Source organism: Corvus brachyrhynchos, unplaced genomic scaffold (assembly GCF_000691975.1).
Source record: "Corvus brachyrhynchos isolate BGI_N302 unplaced genomic scaffold, ASM69197v1 scaffold28, whole genome shotgun sequence".
Taxonomy (NCBI): domain Eukaryota; kingdom Metazoa; phylum Chordata; class Aves; order Passeriformes; family Corvidae; genus Corvus; species Corvus brachyrhynchos.
Genome location: NW_008246058.1, coordinates 8,290,103 through 8,313,736, shown reverse-complemented (window position 1 = coordinate 8,313,736; position 23,634 = coordinate 8,290,103). Strand labels below are relative to the sequence as shown.

The following is a 23,634-nucleotide window of genomic DNA, read 5'->3' as shown; positions in this document are numbered from 1 at the left end:
GCTATATAGCAATTTTTTTTTCATTTATGCTGCTGTGGAAGTTTCTTTTTGCTGATAATTTACCAATTCATTTTCAGTATATTAACACTTCCAGAAATTTATTACTGAAATTTAACCTGTTTTCTCGACTGTGCACACATTCATTATTATTCTTATGGCTAAAAATTTATCAACCCCAACACAAAAATAACTTTTATTCATCCATTGCTCTGAATCATCTTCTAAAACACCTCTTCTGTAGGTACACATATAAATGTTGCTAATGTGTATGCTAAATTCATAATTTTCCTTATACCAAGGTAGGCATAGGAGTGGTTTGGACCTAAAAGCTTTGATACAGTAACTAACAACAAGTAAGAGGAAACACATAATCAATCCATACTTACTGTGCAATTAACATCCAAAAGACATTTATGTTTTACTAACATACAATTTAGTATGAAAAAATAAAATATTTTAAATGCACACTGATAGAGATGTTTTCATTTATAAACCTTTCCATACAGTACATACTCGTTAATACATTTCAGCAATATATACTCTTAAATAAAAATAATGCAGACACTTAAGTAACTGTCCTACTTTTTAGACATCTTACTGTTTAAACAGTTCTCAACAGGACTGAAAACTAAATAATTTAGAAAGAATTCAGCTCAATCAACATTCTTTAGCCATTTAAAGCTAAATTTCTAGTCAAAGCCACACATACAGGCTACCTCTACAGTGAATGGAGAATGCTAGGTAGGAATCATCAGAAAGTGTTTCTTCTCAGTTATCTTAGCTACTGTTTTAAAACCAGAATAATTGTTCTAAGGATATTCTGAGGATATGGTTCTTACATAGGATGCCCAGGTTGACTGTACTCCTATAAATGGACCTAGTTTTATGAAATAAATCTGGTCTAAGTGTTCTAATTACAATTTTATAATACAGATATCACTTGGAAGCTTGCATTGATGAAAATATTTGATTACTAGATATCTGAACTGGTAAATGCTGATTTAAATTTATACCCAGATTTCCTGATCTGTTAATCAAAATAAGAAGAGTAATCATTGTGCCCTCAATTTGAATTGCTTTCAAGTCTAGACTATGAAGTCCACTGATAGTTATTATACTAAATATATTAAAAAAAAGGTTAAAAAAATTGACTAAGGAGATATGGAGAATATGGGAGTACATTAAAAAGAGGTGTATTACCATGCTTTTCCATGCTGTAAGTCTGCAAGTCCATGGACAATGACTACACATACAAGCAAATGAAAGCAGCTGACCACGTACCCACACACCTTGGCAGAGGTGCACTCCATACTCGTCGTCCACCACCAAGACAAATAACCTCTGAAGCTCCTTCTAAACGATATCCAGATGAACAGGAGAAGGTCAGAATATCTCCAACTCCAAAATTAAATCCTATTCTGTTACCAAATTGTGGGATCCCAGGATCTTCACAAGGTTCAAGATTGTACTCTGAAAACAAGAGCAAATCAGCTTGAATGAGAGCAACATGTAATCTTACAGTCTAGTAATTTCTGTAATTTCCACCTGACTATCAATTCAGGCATCAGATTTTAAAACAAAAGTATTGTGTGAATGTTAAATTGATAATTATACTATTTCAAAAAGTAAGACAAATTAATACATTCACAATGTTTTAAAGATGCATAACACAACATGATTTATCATTCTTTTAAGAGCCATAAATAACTCAGATAAATAAACCAAATTAAAATGTTGGCACAACAAAAACTAAATAGTTGATACTTGATCTTATCTGGAATTTCACTAACAGAAATTAGACTAGTTCTGTTTCCTTCCCTCACTTGATAAAGTGTCTTACAGTTACTCCCATCTTATTTATCATGTAGCACAAATGTGTCCTTTGCCTCTATAGAGGCACAGAGATTTGCTTGCTTTGAAATTATTGTGCTTAGGAAACAATTTATATAATATAATTTTTCAGTATATATATTCATAAAAAAAATTCAATTTTTTTTTTTTCCTTATATACAATGCAGAAAAACCCCAAAAAGCAACTTTTTCAGGAGCCAGGTATTACAGGTCTTTCCTTACCAGAGAAAGAAATATTAAATCCTTCATATGATATTGAAAAATCTGAAATAAAGCGCAACTGAGCCCTGAAATTTCCATAGAGACCAGCATTGATTGGTGAAGGAAGCTCTGAGCCAGTCAGACGTGCCAGCGGCTGTGTGAAACTGCCATTCTCTGTTATTAGTAAGTAGTCATGATGATCCTCCAAATGAAACGTGTAGAAGGTGAACTGCACACCTGTTAGAAAAAGTAGAATTAGATTTACAGATCACCCTATTAACATCCATGTAACTAAGCCAAGGTTAAAATTCATGCATCTCATTATGAATCATCATTTAGAAAATGAAGATAATCAAATTTTTCAAAAACTTAGTATCTTTCCTGATTTTAGAATTAAAATATCTTTGCAGCAGGTTTCATTTTGACATCATCTTTCACTTTTGCCTTTATCTGCAATATGGACATCTGATTTATAGAATTTAAAGATATATGTTTCCATTTTTGTGTAAAATCCAATGATGCACTATGTATGTTCAAAACTACAAACAGTTAATGGCAGAATAGAAAAAATAAACCTTATTTCTTACAATCACCAGTATCCTTGAATAGCAGAAGTGAAAGGAAAGATTATAAAATATATGATATTAAATTCTAATGGCACATAGAGTAGCAGCACCAATTCCTCCCAAAAAAGGGGAGGTCTCCTAATAAGAGACATACATCAACAGTATACTTTTTTTGCCAATCATCATATATAAATCACACATCCAGAAAGGAAGATATCTCCTGGAACACAATAGCAATAAAAAGACTTAAAGATCAAGACAGATGATTAAATCACTTTTAACTAAGAGTTAGACCATGATCTTTAGGTAGAATGCACAGAAAGGCCAAGAAAAATAAATGGAAGAATCAATCAGCTAGCTGAAGTGATTACTGATACCTCTAGTGTAATCCATTTCAGTTTTATCATGTAAGTCATAAATCAATGATTCAGTCTCTTCAAGTCTATCTGATGATGTAACATTTAGAATGATCCGTTCATGTGATTGAAGATTAACATAGTAGATGAAGATTAATGACCTTTGGGTACTCTCCTGGCCAATGGATTTTTAATAGTAGACACAATTTAATCAAAAAGCAAAGAAATAGTTCCCTTTCCTACAGCCCCAAAACTGCAGTACTCGCCCTCCCCCCGCCACCACCAGCCCCAAATTTCCCAAACAGGGTAACAAAATCCAAGCTAGATATACTCTGCTTGACTCATCTGTTTAAGTATAGAAACATTGTGCCCCTTCAGGTGTTGTGGGTTATCTTTTCTAGACCTCACATGCAGCTTTAGAAGCTCTCAGTACAATTGCCAGCTACTGTTTTCAGATTGCTTTTTTTTAATATAATATTCCTGACATTGTCTGAATAGCATTAAACATTTATGTTAATGCAACTCAATCACACCTAAGAAATACAGCTTGTATGGGTATCTGGAGTGCAAGGACACTTGGTTTACAATCCTGGTAAAGGACTTTTCCGTACAGGAAGCAGAGACAAGAAATGAGAGAAGTAATGAATGGTATACACACTCACATAATCTTTAATGAGCAGGATTAAGTGGAGGTACTAACAAGGACCAGAATTCTTATGTTTCTGTCTGATGGTAAATTAAATGTATCACCATAATCTAAAGCAGTTAAATTAGAACTTAGTAATTGATGATAATGGGGGACAAAATACTATCTTGGGTCTTATGAAAATTAGAAATTTACTGTGGAGTAGTTGAGGGAATTTGTGAGATTATGTAAAACTGAAGATGAGATTTTTTTAAAATGGTAGTTGGAGACCTCAAAACTTTTTGTGAGATGTTTTGGGCCAAAGGAAGATAAGGGAAGGGGTCATGCTGGGTAAAAGTGAAAAAAGTGTGGGAAAAGAGAGAGGGTTAAGACTCTCTCACTAACGCCTGCACCTAACCAGCACAGCCTGTCCTCTATTCCTGACTGGTGAGCAAATGTATATTCTGTCCAGAGTGTGAGCACATGGGTGACCACTAGTGGATATTAGTATGGACTGTCTGGGGAGCAGGATGAGATCAGGGGAAGACTGGAAAAAAGGCCATTGGTCACAGAGCAGGCAGCACCTAGTAGGAATGGAATCTGGAGTCCAGCTCCTGGGTCAGAATATGGAAGGTTGGGGGAGCATGTGAGTGTCACTTCTAACAAACTCCTTTTCCCCTCAGCCTGGATGGAGAAATAGGATTTGGTTGCCTGTGCTGTTCATGTCTGTTTCAGTGCTGTTGGTGTTTCTGTGTGTGCCAATAAGACACTTGCCTCTGTCGTTGTTAATCTGTGTGACCGGCCATGTATATTGGCATCTTTGGCATATGTGCATATTGGCATCTTTGGAATACATGCTTAGTCTTGCCATCAGCTGGACATACAGATGGGAGCAATCAGATAAAAACCTTGGATCTTGGAGACCTCTATCTTTTACTTCCCTTTAAAGAGACTGGAGAACCATTCAGAACTTTTTCAAGTAGATGCCTCCTTATCTTCTTAAAACTCCATGCACATCACATTCTCCCTCTGGATCCAGAAAAACACATCCTTACTTAGTAGCACTGATATAGAAAATACTGGATGGAATATTATTTTATGCTTTTAGTAAAAATAAATAATCCAAAAGATTTATTCTGGCTGTTAAGAATTCTTGATTTACTAATTACATGAGCAAAGCCATTCATCTATTTTGATCATCCTTTTTATTCTCTGAGATTGTGTGAAAATAAATTGGCAAAAATCACACACAGAATTCTGGAATTGAGATTGGGTTGGATATCTTTTGAACTAATGTATATAAATTTATATTTGGAATTAATAAATTCTTAAATGTCTGGGATTTTTAACTTAGTTCATGTATGACACAGTGCTGATTTGACATGAAAGGAGCTCTTAAAAAGACCCATGTGATATATACAGAATAAGACTGAAATTCAGCTCATATTTGTTGCATTTATTGCAGTCCAAATTAATTTTGGCCTTTTTTGTGCATGCATATATATTGAAACAACAAAATCAGAAATGCCAAAGAAAATTTTATGGTAGCAACCCAAAATAATGAAATTCCTGTGAATCACAGCTGAGCTTCACTGAGTATTGTTCAAACATCAGACTCAAGGTTTAACTCAAGGGAATGTTTCAATCAATTTTCCAGATTGCCATGACATTTCTAAGCAAAACCCCAAGGTATATTCCAGCAGTAGCTGTACAATTTAGTTTTCTTCAGAAAATATTCTAATCACATTAATATATGCTCTGTGACAGATTGTGTCTTCTCCGGGGTAGAATTTTAAAAGATATGTTCAGGTAGATTCCTTCTCATTCTGCCTCACATGTGCTTTCTTTATAAGGGGAATATCTAAAATCTGAAATGAAGATAGGAAGACATAACACTGTAAAATGTCTCCTCAATGTTACAATCCAGACTGTTGGGGGATGGGTAAATTAACTGATCTAATAATAAATGTTTTAAAACATACTGCTGATACTCCACAAATTTCATTTCACCATATATTTAAATTGCATTCTAATCACAGACCAAATGCAATAATTATTGTCAATAGGTGTTTCCTTTTCTCTTCATAATAGTAATAATAAACATATTAACTATATTTAAAATAAATGTTCTCTAGTTAACAATTTTTTTTTAAAAATGAAAGAAAATTATATCAAGTTGTAACAGACACTCAAGAATCATAATGCTGGTCCACATGAACACAACTGAAAAATTAATTCTAAAACTTTAGATACACTTAAAAAGTAAAATTAAAAGCACATGTATTTATATTGCAATATTATTATTTAAAACAGTATATACAAACACAGAAACTTTTTCCTAGCAACACAACATATCCAGACATAAAATATACATCATAACTAAATCTATATATTTAATTAGCTGTTATTATGTAATATCAGTATGAAGTTGCAACATAAAGATGTGTGTATAAGAAAGTACCTCACAGTATTCTGGAGCTACAAGTTATATACTTTTTCTTGGCACTCTGACATGAAACTATAAAACTTTCTGGTAAAAAACCCCAAAATAGTCTAAAGTAGAAATGATCTCACTAGTTAGTAGCCAGTAGAAGATACTCCTTGAGTTTCTGAAGTTGAAATTATGCTAGACATGAAATAGAGCAGAAAATGAGATCTCCAGAAAGAAGTTATTTTTTTCCTCTCATTAAAATAACCCATTTATGTGTATGGGATTAATTTTTCTAAATGGTAAAACTTAGTATGTAAAACTTAGTCACTCATCTCCCCATAGACACTTCCTCTGGGGACTGTATTAACCCCCCGGACATTAGATGATAAACAGGTGCCTTCAGAGGATAGTTCATTCTATCTGCTTTAGATACCTATTCAGGGTGCAATGACTCATATCCTGAAGATATATGCATTTGTCCATTAAATACAGAAGTGTCCTAACTGACTAGCTCACTGACATAGAATTTTACTGTTAGAAATTTAAATTAAGTAAGCCTGTGACTTACTGTCATAAAAGGAGAGCTATCTTCCTCATGCAATACAACAGGAAGAGCTTAAAGAATTAATAGCTTTTTGCCAACAAGTACAAAGTATGAGGATTTCACACACTATTTCCTACTCAGAGCAAATACCCACTCTATAATTTTTTCCAGCAGCTCTTTGAGCGGCATAAATCAAAATGTCCAATTGTGACATTGTATTCATACTTAATGTTTTTCCTGCATGACATTTCCATGCGATAATATAAAACTTACAGAATCATAGGTCATTTAGGTTGGAAAAGGCCTCCAAGATCATTGAGTCTAACCACTAATCCAGCACTGCCAAGTCCACCATTAAACTATGTCCTTAAGTGCCACATCTACATGTTTTTCTACATAGCTTCAGGGATGTCACTTCCCTGGGCAGCCTGTTCCAATGCTTGATAACTCCTTCCATGAAGAAATTTTCTCCTAATGTCCAAAATTTAGACATGCTACTGCATCTCAATGTCTTTCTTGTACTGAGGGGCCCAGAAATGGACACAGGACAACCATTGTTGAGTACAGAGATACAATCATTGCCCTGGTCCTGCTGGCCATACGATTTCTGATACAAGCCAGGATGGCACTGGCCTTCTTGGCCACCTGGGCTCACTGCTGGATTGTGTTCAGCTGCTGTCAACCAGCACCCCCAGGTCTTTTTCCACTGAGCAGCTTTCCAGCTACTCTGCCCCAGGATTGTAACATTTCATGACATTGAATCAAACAAGAATGTGAGTCTATAAATATGTGTGCATATATTCATCAGTGTATATGTGCTTATAAATAACCTTTGTAATATTATTTCTTCCCCTGCATGTTTTATTTCTGTAAATTTGTTTTCTCAGGAGTCTCATTATATATGGTGGGTTTTCTTAACAGCCTCACATAAAATGTTATAACATTGAGAATTTCAGCTTTTATTCATCCCAACTTTTAAGTACTTCTCTAGCTGAGGTTTTAAGGAAAAAGATAAACCACAAAAAAGCTACTTCATTTTCTGAAAAAGAAAACAACAAAAAAAAACCCAACCAAAACTTCCCCAGTACTTTTCTTCACACTTACATTTTTAATTTAAGAAAAATGAAAGTGTTAATAAAATGTCTTTCAAGAATCCTGAAAAAAGTGGCTTAATCTGACCTCTTTTTTCTGTAGAATTCACATCATTTTCTGTCAAGTATTACTCCATGAAGCTAAACTCCATCTCTGCTACTTGCCTTTAATTCTCAGATTATAAAGCTTGTGCAGTTATCCAATGACTTCTCAGACAGAGTGCAAGATAAATGACTACAGGTCTAACAGTTTCTTTATACTTTCTATTAGTCTTTCTTGAATATCCAGAAGAAAAGATGCACAGTCACTTATATTCCCACAACTCTAAAAGCCATGTATCATCCCTAGAGGTAATAAGGGCAAATGTCGTATGTGATGTAGCATCACTAAGTTCAGGAGGCTTTTTCACTGTGGATATTCAGAATCGAATTACATTGACACAATGGCATCACTTGGTAATAAGAGAGACTATGGAACAGATGGAGCAATAATTTTGAGATACACTTTGCCACTTTAACGCTTTAAGGAGTTTTAAATGGGACAACCAGTCAGAGTGATTTAACATCTAGATGAGGAACTGTCACACTATTTGTACAAAATAGAATAAGGGGATCACAGATCAGCACAATTCTCTATATGTGAAGTGTTATTTTTATGTTATCAATAACTCTTTCTTAGAGGAATACATCATCAGCATACTTTGTCACATTTCATGCCCTCACAGAGAACATTGATGAAATTCAGAATTGAACTTGTCTTCCCTCTTCTCCCTTTCATTTCTTTTTCTGTATTCTTGCCAGTGTCACAATATAATTCTCTTTTTTGTGTTCTTACCAGTTTACGCTCTTTGTATTCAATTTCTCTCACGACATCTATCTCTGTCTCCTTCCCCTAACATTAAATCTTATGCCTCTCTAGCTCTTTCCACCCATAGCACAAGAGTACTATGCAGTTGCTCCTACATTTGATATAAAATACCAACAAAAAGCTAAAAGTATGATCCATCTCATCTAGTACCAAAACCTCTCATTGGAAAGCAACTATGACACACTATTTCTAGGAAACTTTGCTGCCTAAGCATTGTGTCCTAAGCATTATTTAACCTCTCAGAGAAGAGTTAAAATCAGTATTACAGCTTTTTCCTGAAATCTACCTTCAAGAAATAACTTCCTCTCCTTAAAAGCTTCCAGTCCTTCAGCTTCTGTGATCAGTCATTGTATAATTCTTTCTCACTGACTTTTCATTCTGTGGGAAGTATAAGGACCTAGTCCACTTCTGGAATTCTAGGAGTTTCTACAAGAAAATTAAACAAACCCAAAACACAGGAATTGAAATCCCAGTGCTTTGGTGCTAGCTTAGGTCTAGTCCTAGAGCACAGACTACCGGACTTATATATATTAAAAAAAAAAAAAAAAAAAAAAAAGATGGAAAAAGAGAAAAGGATTTATTTACCTTTTCCGTGGGTAACATCCACAGTCCATGTGCAATTCAGTGAATTTGGATATAGATCAGGATAACCTGGGGATAAAATTGTTCCACTAGGTCCTCTAACATCTCCACCACATAAAGCTAGAAATAAAGAAAATAATAATAATAATAATAATAATAATAATAATAAACATACAGATAAGAGAAAATGTGAGAAAACCTGAAAATTTCTGCCTTTAAAATTACTTAAAAGTAGTTACTCAAATGATTTAGCAATTTCAAATATAACTACAGGCCATTTTTATACAATGTAAAATGAAATGCAATCAATAATTAATATGTGTTTAATATGCATTAGAGAACCAAAATCAAGTTTAATTAGCTGTTTTTTCATGTTTTCCGGAGAGTCTGTGAAAGTCGTTAAGTTCAGCAGAGAGATGAAGGCAGATGATACAGAGCCAAACAATATCAATTAAGCAGAAGCCAAGGTTGAAGAGCTAAAATGGTGTGTCTTGGCTATTGAAGAATTATTTACTTGAAATATTTGTGCAGGGAAGGTTGACATGAGTTTGTGTATATACTTATAACTATTGGTTATGGGTTTATATCTATGATGCTAGTGATAATGACAGGTTCCGATATAAGAATAAGCATTTCTATAGTTTCCTTAGCAACTTTATAAAAGTAATCAGTATTTGAGCAATACAAAAAATAAGCTACATCTTGAATTAATGCAAAATACAAACATTTAGTCATTACAACACTGGCAAAAATTTATAGTTCAATGATTTTCTATTCCAGGGTTTTTGAAATACAACATTAATCAAGTAATTTTTAGTAAGGAAGAGTTATTGTACCTTAGAATTATCATATATCAATAATAGTTATTAAAATTCAGTACCAAGTTATTACATCAGAGTTCTGTGAATATAGATTATCTAAGAAGGGCATACATTATAAAACAAATGAGTAGTTCTATTTTCTTTTCCTCAAGATTAAAAGCATCTATTCCTTTTATTATCCTTAGCCTAATTATACACACTACAAAAATTATTTTGTAGAAATATTTTAGAATAAAGAAAAACAGTCCAGTCAATGTGAACTACTGGCACTAGATTCGTGTCAAATAATCTAGACCATTCTAGTAAATTTGATTGCAGTTCTCCACATGAGCAGTCCTTCCAAAGTAATGAATACAAATTCTTCTCTTTTGCACATGTTAAAGGTCTTGAAAGGCAGGTTTGGAGAGATGTAAATGGCAGCTACTTGTCTGTAATTCCAGTTGATACAAATATCAAACCCTCTTCTTGTTCTATAAGCTGTCACTCACCTATTTCTTGCTCATGTCTGTGCTTACCACATTGCCGCCACAGCAATGAGGGTGAGGGAAGGAGCCTGTCTCAGGCTGGAGGAACAATGACTCTTTCTAAGAGATGCTGCCCCACCTGCACTAGCTGGTTTAACCTGCTCCTACCCATCTTGTAACACCAGTAGCAAGTACTAACGCAGCACTCAACAGTATGACTTGTAAAGGGGGGAGTAGTTTGGCCTTTCAGTATGTGCTCCAACATCCACATACTTCAGGAGAAAGATGCTGAGTGATTTAATGCATCATGATGTTTCTTCTGCTAAATCTTGATATTTATGCTACTTATGGCAATTTCTGCTATACATTGATGGAGTAAATGATGGAAGTTATACCCATTATCCCTTTGCTTTTAATGTTATATATTTGAGAATGAATATATTGACATGTCACAATTTTCTGCGTAGATGTACATTCATAACTGATTTGAGGATACAGCAGACAGGGAAATCAAGAGACTATCCAAAATGTACCTTCTATCTCACCCTGTACCTAACCAGACATTTGTTTCAATGAAATACAGGCATTTTCCAGACATTTCAGTAGCACTGTGGAATGTTTTCATAAAGATCAATTATTTTTCATAATGAGCTTATGGCCCTGCATACCATCACTGTGTTCAGGGCACTAAACGAAGTATACACTTAATAACACTTTTTTTATAAATCTGAAATGGAATTTCATCCTATATCCTAGGATGAAGACTGCCCTATCTTGCCTAGCTAAAATTTGTCTCATCATTCTAACTAACTATATTTCTGTTTTAAACATGCTTACTTCTCTGGATAGCCTCCTGATTGCTTTGTATGTGCTATTTCTCCTGCCAACTTTCTAGCCTTTGTTGGCCTAGTTGTAAGATGGAAATTTGCAAATCCCGTACTATAGGCTGAAATAAGGCATTTTAGGACCACAATTGCCCAATCTCTTCATTGTTGCCACAGGCAAATAACCTCCTTCCATATTAATTTTCCTCCTTACTTCTCTGATGAACAGACAGTGAAGACAAACACTGCCACCCTATCATCTGATCTTGCTATATTTAGATATTAGCAAAACATAATCAGGGCTGTGACAGCATGTTATTGGAGCTTCTGATGGTAACTACTTCATCCATTAAATAAAAAAAATACAGTCAGTTTTTATAATCATGGGATATAGACCAAACAAATAATATATTTTACAGGGGGTGTTTGGAAAACCTTTCAGGAATGCAAATAGTGACAAAACATCTATGGCATGCCATCAGGCCCTCAGTGTAACTCTATGAAGGCTAGCAGATGGCAGAAAAAGACATCAAGGGACCGGCCTTTTAGAAAATAAAGCCAAGTTGACAAATCTGAAAGAGTAGATATGCAACTGGCCCTGATAAGATGGCTAACAGCCCAAGCATGTAATATCACTAATAGTATCTGACTGTTTTTCAGAGTGCAAAGGAAAACAGAACCACATAAAAATAAGAACAGCAAAGGATAAACACGCATATTTCTAAATTCTACCTTTCTTTCACTTTATCTAATTACACAGAGATGGAATCTAGGAAAGAGAAAAAGTAGAATGAATACTTAAGCAAATAACTGAAGCACTATTTTTGATTTCTAATGTAGAAAATGGAAAATTATGTTAACAGACTAATTAAAAATTTCTTTTTTTATGCAATCAGGGAAGCTGAATCAAGACATGCCTGCATTACTGTTTCCAAATAGTGAGAAACAAAATATAAAAAAAACCCCAAAACACCTCAAAACTAAACACAAAACAACAAGAACTAAAGAACAAAAAGTAAAGAGAACAAAACATAAAAGTGACTGTATGAAATACAGATAGGTACCTAGAAGTATATATATTATATATATATAAAGCACCTTCACAGCACTGTGGTGATCAGAAATGATGTAACAATTTAACAAGCAAGTTTTGGATAACTATGAGTGAAGACTCTAATTTAATAGTGGAGTTTGGTGACTACATCAGATGTTCAGCTGAAATAAATTCTTACAATATTAGGTTGATTACTGACACTTTTTTTGTTGCAACTGCATTCATTTTTCTCAGTAACATGATCAATCACAAAAGTGACAGCAAGCAAGCCTAGCTTAGAAAATGGCCCAATATATATTGAAAGCAATTTTTGGCCCAAACAATTTCAGAATCTTTAGTCAGGATACTCATGTCTCAGTGGGAGATACGCAGGCTGTGCTTCATCCCTAAAGTACATGAATAATTGCAATAAAAACACTTGACTTGTGTCATTCATAGTAAAGTTCCACTTCAGGCCATATTTCATGCTACTATAAAACTGTTACAGGAAATCAATCTTGCAATACTAGAAATAGCCTAATAATTTCTAGCTTAAATTTATTCATGATCTATTTTTACCCATTTGATCTTCTGCTAAACTGTCATTATGTTTTATTCCTTTTTGGGGCTCACTGGGGTAGGCTGGCAAACCACATAAGAATCTATGATTTTGGATCAGTAATGAGACAGGTTTTTTTAATCTACTTCAGTAAGACATGTTTTCCATCTCTAAAATCCCTGCATTAACAATTGCAAGTACTTAGCTACCTTGTCAAGCAGCTATGCTACAGAAACATATTGCTAGGACACTTCACATTAGATTATGACATGTTTGCTTATATTTGTTTGTTTGTTTGTTTTTTCTTTCCATTTTATTATTACATCCCCTCTGTTCTAGTTTTAACATATTTATATTTTACTGCCGAAGTCAGTTTGTATATTCTCTTCCTGCAGGTGGCATCCTGTATAGCTAGCTTAATGCTTATTCACAGGAAACCCTCTTAAATTTTGCTTTTTATACATTACAATAAAACTCAACAACGACTGATTATGTTTGCTGTCACCTGAGCTCTACAAATACAAGCTACTATCTATTTAAAACTAATTGGTTTTTATGTAACACAAGTCAGTCTCAGAGTTATGAAGACTATGGTGATATGAAATGTCAAGAAATCTGGATGTGAGAGGAAGGGGATGCCCATATCCAAAAAAGACAGAAAATATCAAGAAAACATATCAGTTATTTTAATAAATCAAATGAAAATAATACATATATATACATATAGAAATGGATAAAGATATATATAAATGCATTTTTCGATGTATTTCAACATAGAGTGTTCACTAGTAATTCAGCAAAAAAACGCCACTGTTTTTGAGCCTGATTGAAGATGGTGATATCTGTGAAATCAGCATTTTTCACATTTTCAAATGGTATCACCTATCATTTTCTTATGTAGAGATTTTTCAAGAGACTAGCCATAGATCACTAACCATAACTCAAACACTAACATACAATGATGTATCTCAATTTTCTCTGGAAAGATAAAATACTCTTAAGATGAAGACAAGCTTTCAGAAAAAAACCACAACTTTTTTCCCTAAGTTCAATTTGTTGTTAATACTAATAATTTAAAACTATTTAGTTTTCAGAAGTAATGAGAAGAGAAAACCCACAATTATAATTGATTAGTAATAACAATTCATTTTAGATTTCAAGCATAATCAAAGAAGACTAATAACACATGCTAGTTTAGAAAGAAGTGCAAAGAAAAAAAAGAAAAAAAATCTCTTTTTATGGAAATATGTTTGTGTAGATATATGTCTAAATACAAATATATATATGAACAAACACACAGAAGCCTCATTACATTCATTTGCTTAATTGACTCTAACTTCCAACTAAAAATTTATTTCTGAGATGATTTTCATTTATTGTGCAATTGAATAATAAAAGTGGCATATAAAATAGTTTGAAATTATTGAAACAGTGAATTAGAGTTTGAATCTTACATACTGTGTTTTATAGACCAAGAAACATCAGCATTTGTCTTCCCAAATTTTAGAAAATGCAATGCCAAATTAACATATTCAGCTTCAAGAAAGAAACCTTGGACTTGAGTTATATTCCACAAGAGACTAGTTTAATAGAATCTAATGTAGCCTAGATTACTCACAATATAAACTTGCATTTTTACCTTCTTATTTAAATCTAAAATAGACCAGACGTGCTCTCCATTTCCAATTCTGGCCTCTACCACACTGAATATTTGAAGCAGGTTTTTTAACATCTGTGTTTTAATGGAAGTATTATTTTTATTTTAGAGATGTCAACAGAAAGGAGGTAACACCTCTGCATTATTCCCTGAATATGTTCCTCATATACTGCATAAGTCATATTTGCTAATTCATTTGGACATCTAGGGGTTTCCAATATAAGCATTAAAGGTTTTTTATCTTGCTTGAATTATTTTCATTCTATTTATTAATTTTCTTAAGTAAATGACGATCAGGTTGAACGACAATATTTATTTTTAATTCAAGTAATGAATAAGGATTATCTATTAGCATTCAATTTCATGTTATGATGAAGGGAATAAAGAGCACTTTACACTCTTAATTAGATATCTAACTTTTACATTAATTTTCCTGTAATTTTTGATGGGATTATTCCAGTAATTTGTATACTGGGTAGAATAGGGTTCCTCACATATATTCAAAGCTTAAAAGCAAAATTCTCTTATAGTATTTGTATAGAAGGGACATTATAAGACAAAATTTGGTCTTTTTAGTTAAGCACTGGGTGGTGATTACAGTTAAAAAATTCAGAGCTTTCCAGATACGTAGGTAAAAAGTGAATCATATATAGTTAGTAGTTGGCATGGTATAAATGCAATACAAGCAATATTTTCTCAGCAAAGCTCATAACCATCTATTTTAGCTCTTTTTTTGGTGATGTTTACCTGTGCAACATCAAACACATAATGAAAAAATTACTTTCCTTCAAAGAATAGAATTTCAGTCAACACCATGTTCTTTGAGGAAGAACTTGCTTTAAGAAGTCTAAAATTTTTTCCTTTTGTACTCATTTCTCCAAACTACACAAACTCATGAGTTGTCATGACCTATCTGCACAATTATCATGGCCTGTCTCCACATCACTACATAATGTAATTATAAAAAAGAGATGAAAATATCAAAAAGAACAACCAAAAAAGAACTTGTCTCCTCAGAAACCATCAGAGTAACATATTGAATCTGCAGTAATAGTGACTGGTGTGTTTATTAGTGGTATGATTAATACAAACCCATATTCGTAGTTTATGCAAAGAACAGCCCATTTAGGAAATGCCCTATTTTCTCTGGGGTGCAAGGGCTCTGGATTGTTTTAAAAAACATTCCCCCGAAGAAGAAATTCAGCAATGAAATTAAAATTATATCAACCATAAACTGATAAAATTTAGTAGAATAAGTGTACTAAATCCTACCTTTAAAGCATATTTATTGAATGGACAATTGCCATTTAGCAATGTGCTCTGGAGAAAAAGAAACCTCATTTACTTAATGAATTGCATACTAGTTCAGCATCTTTAAGAAGAAATTTATCTTATGTAAGTTTATTTCACAACAGAGCACAGTATTCATAGGGAGTGTGTTTATACTGTTTTACATGGTCACCATCTAGTGCCTATGACCACGAGAAAACACATCTTAGTTTTGTGGCCTATACGGCAAAATATAGTCCCCCTGACTGCAAACCGTGGGAACTCTGCAATTCTTCATTGCAACAACCTGGCTGAGATGCAGAATCTTTTAGAAAATGGGCTTGCAGAGCTACAGAGGGCCACTTTCAGGCATGTGATCATTCTTACCGCTTTCTACCACCACAGATTTTGAGTATTGTCATATACTGACACTTTCAACTTACTGAAATCTAAAAACCTAAAGCATTTCCTAACTAAACAATGTGAAGGCAAAGGAAATCCGTACAATTTTTTAAATAAAGTAATACAGTGGAAATGAATAGTTTTCCATATGGCAAATCGCACATGGTTCAGTGAGCTTCTTCATCAATCTTCATTCAGATTTTTCTTTCAAAATTAGTGTCCTGAGACACTAAGAACTGTATCAGAAAAATACAATATCATGTATATTCTGTACCTCATAAAAGCTCAGGAGACTTTCTTTGGTTAAATACTACCTTAGAATTAAATAGTTCTATTATTCCTAAAAACATTTTTAACGTCAAAAAAATGTATCATGCTCCAAGGACGGAAACTGTTTTAAGGAGCAAACATCTTAAATAACATAATTTAATGAACATTACAATCTACTTTCTTAATATTACATATATTTGATATGACCCCAACTGGGAAAATATTAAAATGAACAATTCAGATTACAAGAGAGGGCTGAAAATATTAGGTAACTTTTCAGATTTAATGATATGGTGGAGACCTGTTAGTTGATCCCACTTTTGTCTAGTTTAATAATCATCAGATATAATGTGGCCCTAATAAATTCTCACGGTGATTGAAGGGTGTCAAGTTCTGTTAACAATCTAGAAACACAATGATCACCATGAAACAGGAGAAAATGCAGTTTTTGAGTCAGGTACAAATAAACTTCATTTCATGTTTTGTATGTCAGCAATCTGTGTCCATAGATGGATAACCAAACAAAAATATTTGTAGCCTGTAATAAGTGCTTTACAATAAGATATACACAAATTTTGCAATCAGTTAGGTCACAGTTACAATTCAAATAGACATACCTTCAGTAATCTGCAGAATTAAATAACTATATATCATTCTCTGCTTTTATGATTATATGTCTCATCACAGAGATATATGACATTTATTTCTTCGAACTATTCTTTTTCTTTCCTAAAAATATAGGTTTTACAGCCTCTGGCATTTAACTCATTTTGGCTAAAAATAGTTTGGCAAAATTTGTATATTTTAAAGTACTCTCTACTAAATCTATTAATCCTTACCATCACAAGTTGGGAGTGGGTGACTCCACCAGTGATTTTTTTCACATAATAAAGGCTCCTCATGACTCAGCCTATAACCTGGATCACAACTAAATGAGACAGTGGAACCTATAGAGAAGTCATGTCCATAACGACGTCCATGCACTGGTATGCCAGGATCCAAGCAAGAGTAAGTATTAACAGTTACACCTAGATTTAAAAAAGAAAAAGAAAAGAAAAGAAAAAAGTTAAATAAACTGTAGATTTTTTTTTAATTAATTAAGTAATTTCTTGTGATGTGAGTGAAGGTGAAGGCTTCACTATTACACATTTACTGTGAATTATCTTTCCACTATTCTTCTCTGTGTTACCATTACAAGATATGGATCACAATTTGAATCCTGCCACTGCTGCAGAAAAAAATAAGAAAAAGATCACATAATTTAGTTTGATGCTGTCTCAGTAACATCAAATGATTTTGTACCTGATGCTGATATTGAAAAGTTTTGATGACCAAAAATTGATGATTTGATAATCAAAATTCTGATTTTCAGCCTTTATATTTTCCTGATCAAAATTTGCTAGCATAGCTAAAATTATTTTCATTTCTTTTGATATTGATATTTTAAATATTTACATAGATCAATTATTTACATAAATCGCACTTATACCTAGTGTTATGTGATATGTGAGACATTGAGAAGATAAAGAATAGCAGAAAAGAGTAAAGAGAAGTTGACTTGATAAAGGGAATTTCAATGTGTGCTAGAAAATGAAACCTTTTAGATTATTTCCCACTGACATGTTCATATAAAAGCTCATATAAAGAAGTTCATTATAAAATAATAATGAAAAAACTCCAACCCTCTACAAATAATACTGAAGTTAGTAAATTATAAGAAGTATTCAGTGCAAGTTTTTTTATGGGTGTCGTTCCTTTTATTCCTACACAGAAGTCATAAAAAATCCTTCCTTACAAAGAAATTCAGTGTGGAAAGATATAATTAACATGAAGATTAAGACCATATAAAAGCTTTCAATACAATATTTGAAGGGAGGAGAAATGATGAGTAGGAGACCATTGATCATTATTATTCATATACCCAAAAAGGAAAACAGAATTGGATTGTACCGGATAATAGAAGATGAGAAACCAGTAAGAATTAAGCAAAAATAAAACGAATACTAGACTTCTGTGCATAAACAGGAGCTATTAAACAGAAAAGCAACTGTTGAAAATTGTTTATTTTGTGTACAGATATTAAGAATATATATTTTCAATGTTCTCTGACAGCATAAATTTAGCTTTTATTCTCCACTAGTGTAAAGAGAACTGTAGGGTGTGAATCAATTTTACAAAATATGGGATTTTATAATGAAATTCAAGAATTTATTTATAAAGAAATTTCAGGTTTCCTTTCCAACTTTATTTAATTGAAACATTATTTATTTGTATGAAGTGCAGATTTCCTCTTTTTTCTGTTCACATTCCCAAAGCATAATTTTTACCATTTAACATTATTCAGTCCTTCAAATTTAGTGGTCGCTGCTGGCAGTCTTAATCTAGTTTTCCTGATGTGTTAAGATAGCTTTCCTTCAAACTTCAGCATGGATGAGAACTTAACAAAATCATCACTTGTTCATAATGCAGATGATGATACAAATGGAAGTTTGGGGATGAATGCTAGGACAGTTAACCATTTTGGAATAATAGATTTTTTTTCAATAAACAGCCTGAATTTAACATTCACTAGAGTTCAAATCAATCCAAATTTTTTTATCTGACAACACCACTTCCATGCATATTGTTTTTAATATCCTTATCATTAGTGGTCAGCAATAGTGAGAATTACAAAAAATAATGTTAAAAATTAAGAACATCTGAAAATTTTTTGGTGGTAATTCCAACAAGTAGAAGTATGAAACAGGAATGGACAAACAATGTGCTTATGACCTTTACTAAGCAAATCAGATAGTGATTACAGTAAAAATATTATTTGTCATATAAGTAGGAATTATTAAAACAGAAGTTATATTTAGAAAAACAAAATGTAAATTGAATTGTAATATTTCAACTTGTAGGAATTTTAATGATTCATAAAGTATGAAATCTTACAGATACTTTCTGCAGCATAGTTTATATGAATATAATACGGACAAAAGAATATTTATATGTCAGAAAAAAATCTGATAGGCAGGCTTTTAGAACCCTAAAAATTCATAATTAGCCAATTCAATTTCTTGATTTTCAAGTCATTATATAAACTGCATTTTCCCCTACCTTCAGTTAGAGCTGCAGATACATTAATCAGAACACTAATTCAATTATTTTCTTAAATTTGCATAATCCTTATCTCATGCCGTTTTACACACACAAAAATGTATAAAATATCAGAATATTAAGACATAAAAGCAGACACCAGAAGAAAGGTATTGGCTTCTCATTTTCATCTTTTGATTCTTAAAGCACAGAGCAGTACATCAATGACATTAAATATAAATAAAATTAATGGTCATCCATTTTGCAGTTTAACATTACTAAATTTTTCTCAGATTGAGAAATAACAGGAATTTACCCAAGATGACATCTGTACTGAGGTAAGCATTGAGGGTGAAGGGAAATCAAATAATACAACACAGAATTACTTACTTTCATAGTGAATTTTGAATCCATTGTTAGAACGACTGTTATCAGTTGTAAACAGAAGATACATGAAATTGCTACTGCTAAACAGAAACTGTGGGACCTGTGTACCATTGTAAGATCCCAAAAGTGGAGATAATAAGTTTGGTCCATCATGAACTTCCAAAACATCATAATTGAGTTCAGTCTGAAATCTGGAATTGTGGGAACACACAGAGGCACAAATTTAAGAGACAGTTAAAAAAAATTCTATAAACCCATATTTTTAAACTATGTGCCTTTCCTGACAATATTTTTTTCTCCACGAATCTATTTTGCAGTATCAGTGCAATAATATTAATTATCCTTTATATTTTATGCAACAATAAAATTTCAGGTTAGATCCTTAGAAAGATGCAAAATAAATTTAAAATACTGGAGCTGGTTTGTATGGCAGGAAACAAAAGCCAGAAACAGTTTGTTAATAAAGATTAATATTAATTGCATATGCTATTTTATAACACAAAATTATTTTGCTATTTTGAATAATCAATTAAATTATATGGAGGGTTTATTGATCCATTTGGTACAAATATCATCGAGGTACTTTGTAACATCAAAGAATCACACTCTGGAGTTCCTACCTTACAATTGTCTATAAGCAGGGATAGAATTACTTGACCCTTGACTCCAGTGGCTTTCTGCCAGCTGAGACTCAGCCCAAAATAGGCACAGAAGTTATGGGAAAAAAACCCCACAACTAAAAATCCTTTTTAGAAAGCACTGAAAAACAAAATGCCTGTTTAAATATAGCATGTGTGCTCTCCCTAGCAAGGAAAAGCTGCATGTGATAGTGCTGCTAGATATCTCCTTGCTTGTGTTGTTTTAGATGGTATCAGCAATTCCAAACACCTGTCTGGTATTTTGACAGTGGTTTATCGCTTTCTTGCTATGACAGAATTGAGATCAATCATACTGCTTTATAATGGACTCTGATAGATTATTGAAAAACATTTTCAGAATTAAAAAGCAACAATTAACAGCAGAATCTTACAAAGACCCTTCAGGTAGTCTTAATTCTCCCTCTGATTTACTTAGATGCCTAATTCAGCTTTGTAAAATCCTTTCAAAGAACTGCATGAGTAAAGCCAATATACTGAGGAACTTGGTATTTCAGCATTTACGGCCCATGAATCTGATCCTAAAGATCTAAAGGAGTCTGGCAAAAGACAAGAAGACAAATTAAATCTAAAAAATGTGTTTTCTTTTACTGATGTTCTGATCCCACTAAATACAGTTACAGAAATGAAGTGGGATAATCCTAGAAGCAGGAAAACTGAAAATTTTGGGTTTTGTTAGTTCCCACATGAACTCACAATGTCATGCTGCTGAAAAGCTACTAAGCAATAATTTGCTCTTTTTTCTTTTTTCTTCCCAGCAATCCACACAACACAAGAGAAATCTTGGAAACAGATCATTTAGTCTTGCTTAGCTTTCTTAGCACCTGTATCAAAAGCATACTTTAGACAGAAGGTGTAAAAAGCCACAGACCTTATAAATGCAATGCAACTATCAGGCCAGTCAAGTTGAAATTAAGTTGAACCTCCAAAGACATAATAGAAATCCTCTCAAAAGTACTCGGTCTATATGCACCACCGCAAACAGCAGAAAAATATGAAGATGAAAAAAATTAACAATCACCCAAAAAAGAAAATGTAAGAACCACTTTCAAGTGAGATGAACTGAAACAAATTTGAAGGGGGGATTATGTTCAATGCTTTTGCTTGGTCATTTGGCTAAAAACTGGTCAATTTAAATTTAATTTATAAATCTGATGCTTATGTCACTTTTTCCTTCAATATCTCTCCTCTTGATGTTCAAGATACCTGCTATATTTACATACTGTTTTTTTCTCTGGTGTGAGAAAACAGTAGGGGCTTTTAGAAAACTGAGTAAGAAATACCCGGTTCTCATGTAAGACCCTTCCAATGTTCCTTCCTACTTAACTGATCACTATTGTTAAATTAACCTGGATGTCTTCACTGCTATGTGACATCTAATCTTACGGAGGACTCACAAGCAGACAGGAGTGAAACAAGTTTTAACACAGGTGATGCCACATACACTTTTTTTAAGAGGCCTTATTCGAATAGATAAAGGTCCCTGAATATTTATAAAACACATCTTTATTTCTAAGAGACACCCTTATCAACTCAATGCAGTGTCAGGATTTCCTGCTGCACAGTATATGCTCAAGAGACAAGTGTGACTAGTACTCCAATCAGTGGTTTGCTATCAGCATCTCTCACATTTAAATACTTATAATTAGGCTTCATGATAAACACTTCATTACAATGAAGAATGGCATTGCCATTTCTCGCTTCTGTCTTTTCAATTGAGCCTAAAAAGATACTGATTTATAACAAAATACCAACAGATTATCTATCTTAGTTATGCCTGTAGAACAGAAATAAACTTTTTAAAATATACATGCACAATCATATAACAATATATGAAAAAGTTATTTTTTCACACTGAAAGCACAAAAGTTCATAGTTATTTTATTTGCTTTATGTGTAGATCTTCTTTTCACATGTCTCTATCTCCTTGGCACAGGAACACTTTAGCATACAGTCATGGAATGCAGAACCTTTCTCCTATCCAATGCTGTAAGAGAGAAGATATAGGAAGATGGGAAGGTTAAAAGGGAACTACTCTGCAAGTGGGAAACTTAGAAAATCCAAAAATTATTTAAAAGTTCTAGACATGTACTATAAATGTTTTTCCCTGACCAAGAAATTAAAAACCTTTCAAATAACCACACGTATAGTGGAAGTTTTGGTATTTGCACCAATAAAGGCTAGAAAAAGTATGTGTGTTTTTCAGGACAAAGCTGAAATGTAAAGAACTGGGCAAAATATGAATTGGTTTTTTTAATTGTATAAGAAACTGATTTGGCTATAGTTTTAAAAGTGTATATTTCAAAAAAAATTATCCTGTTCTTTTAAGAAAGTGTAGCTGAAAATTTGCAAGCAGGAGCAGCAGAACAAGGGTAGCCAAGACTAGAATGAGTCTTTAAAAAGCTAGTGTATAAATGACTCAGAATGCAAATTTAAACTGTGAAAAATAACAATGTGTAAATAAAAAAATGACAGTATTTTACAAAATGTTTTCTTTTATTACACTATAAAGATTTCTTTCATCATTTGATTTATAGAATAACTTTTTCTTTGCATCCAGACGTAACTATATATATCTAAGTGCATCTGTGTGAACATACCTAGATGTATTTTTAAGTGTACTTCTTCACAAAGATACATAAAAGTAAACATTTATATGTGAGTAGGGCGTCTCTGGATTGCTGCATCTGAGCAGTATGCATATCAGACCAATTTCTGACAAGTAATGAGAGTGTCAAAAATAAGCAGCAATGGAAAAAAAAAAGTGTTATAAAGAGGATAGAAGCTTTCTCTGTGATCCAAAGAGACCACATCTTGTTCTTATTGATCTTACTTACAAGAGTAATAGAGGTTGTGCAATTTTATGACAAGGCATTTATATATTGCGAACAAAAAATGTATGCAAGATACTGTCAGATTTAGTAAAACTCAGGCACGAAGAAAAAATGCAGCTGGCATTGTATTTTGCAAATACAAAGGCAAATGCTTTTTACTTTGAAATGACTGTCCACACCAAATGTGTAGTTTAAATTAATTGCTGAATTAAAAATCAACTATTTGAAATGACAATTTTCTTTTCAAAAACTTAACAGAAGTTTC

At 32.9% G+C, this 23,634-nt stretch overlaps 1 protein-coding gene across 2 annotated transcripts in view; it reads right to left on the bottom strand.

Moving 5' to 3' along the window:
- The window catches only part of CSMD3 (CUB and Sushi multiple domains 3), a 621,464-nt gene that overhangs the window by 225,002 nt on the left and 372,828 nt on the right, over positions 1–23,634 (bottom strand). For both annotated transcript variants that reach the window (XM_008642636.2, XM_017746102.1), the window contains 5 exons: positions 19,883–20,070; positions 17,254–17,442; positions 9,119–9,235; positions 2,074–2,289; positions 1,282–1,470 (listed from right to left, as the gene is read on the bottom strand). In XM_008642636.2, coding sequence (XP_008640858.1) covers positions 1,282–1,470; positions 2,074–2,289; positions 9,119–9,235; positions 17,254–17,442; positions 19,883–20,070 — 899 coding nt within the window. The remainder of the gene's footprint in view (positions 1–1,281; positions 1,471–2,073; positions 2,290–9,118; positions 9,236–17,253; positions 17,443–19,882; positions 20,071–23,634) is intronic.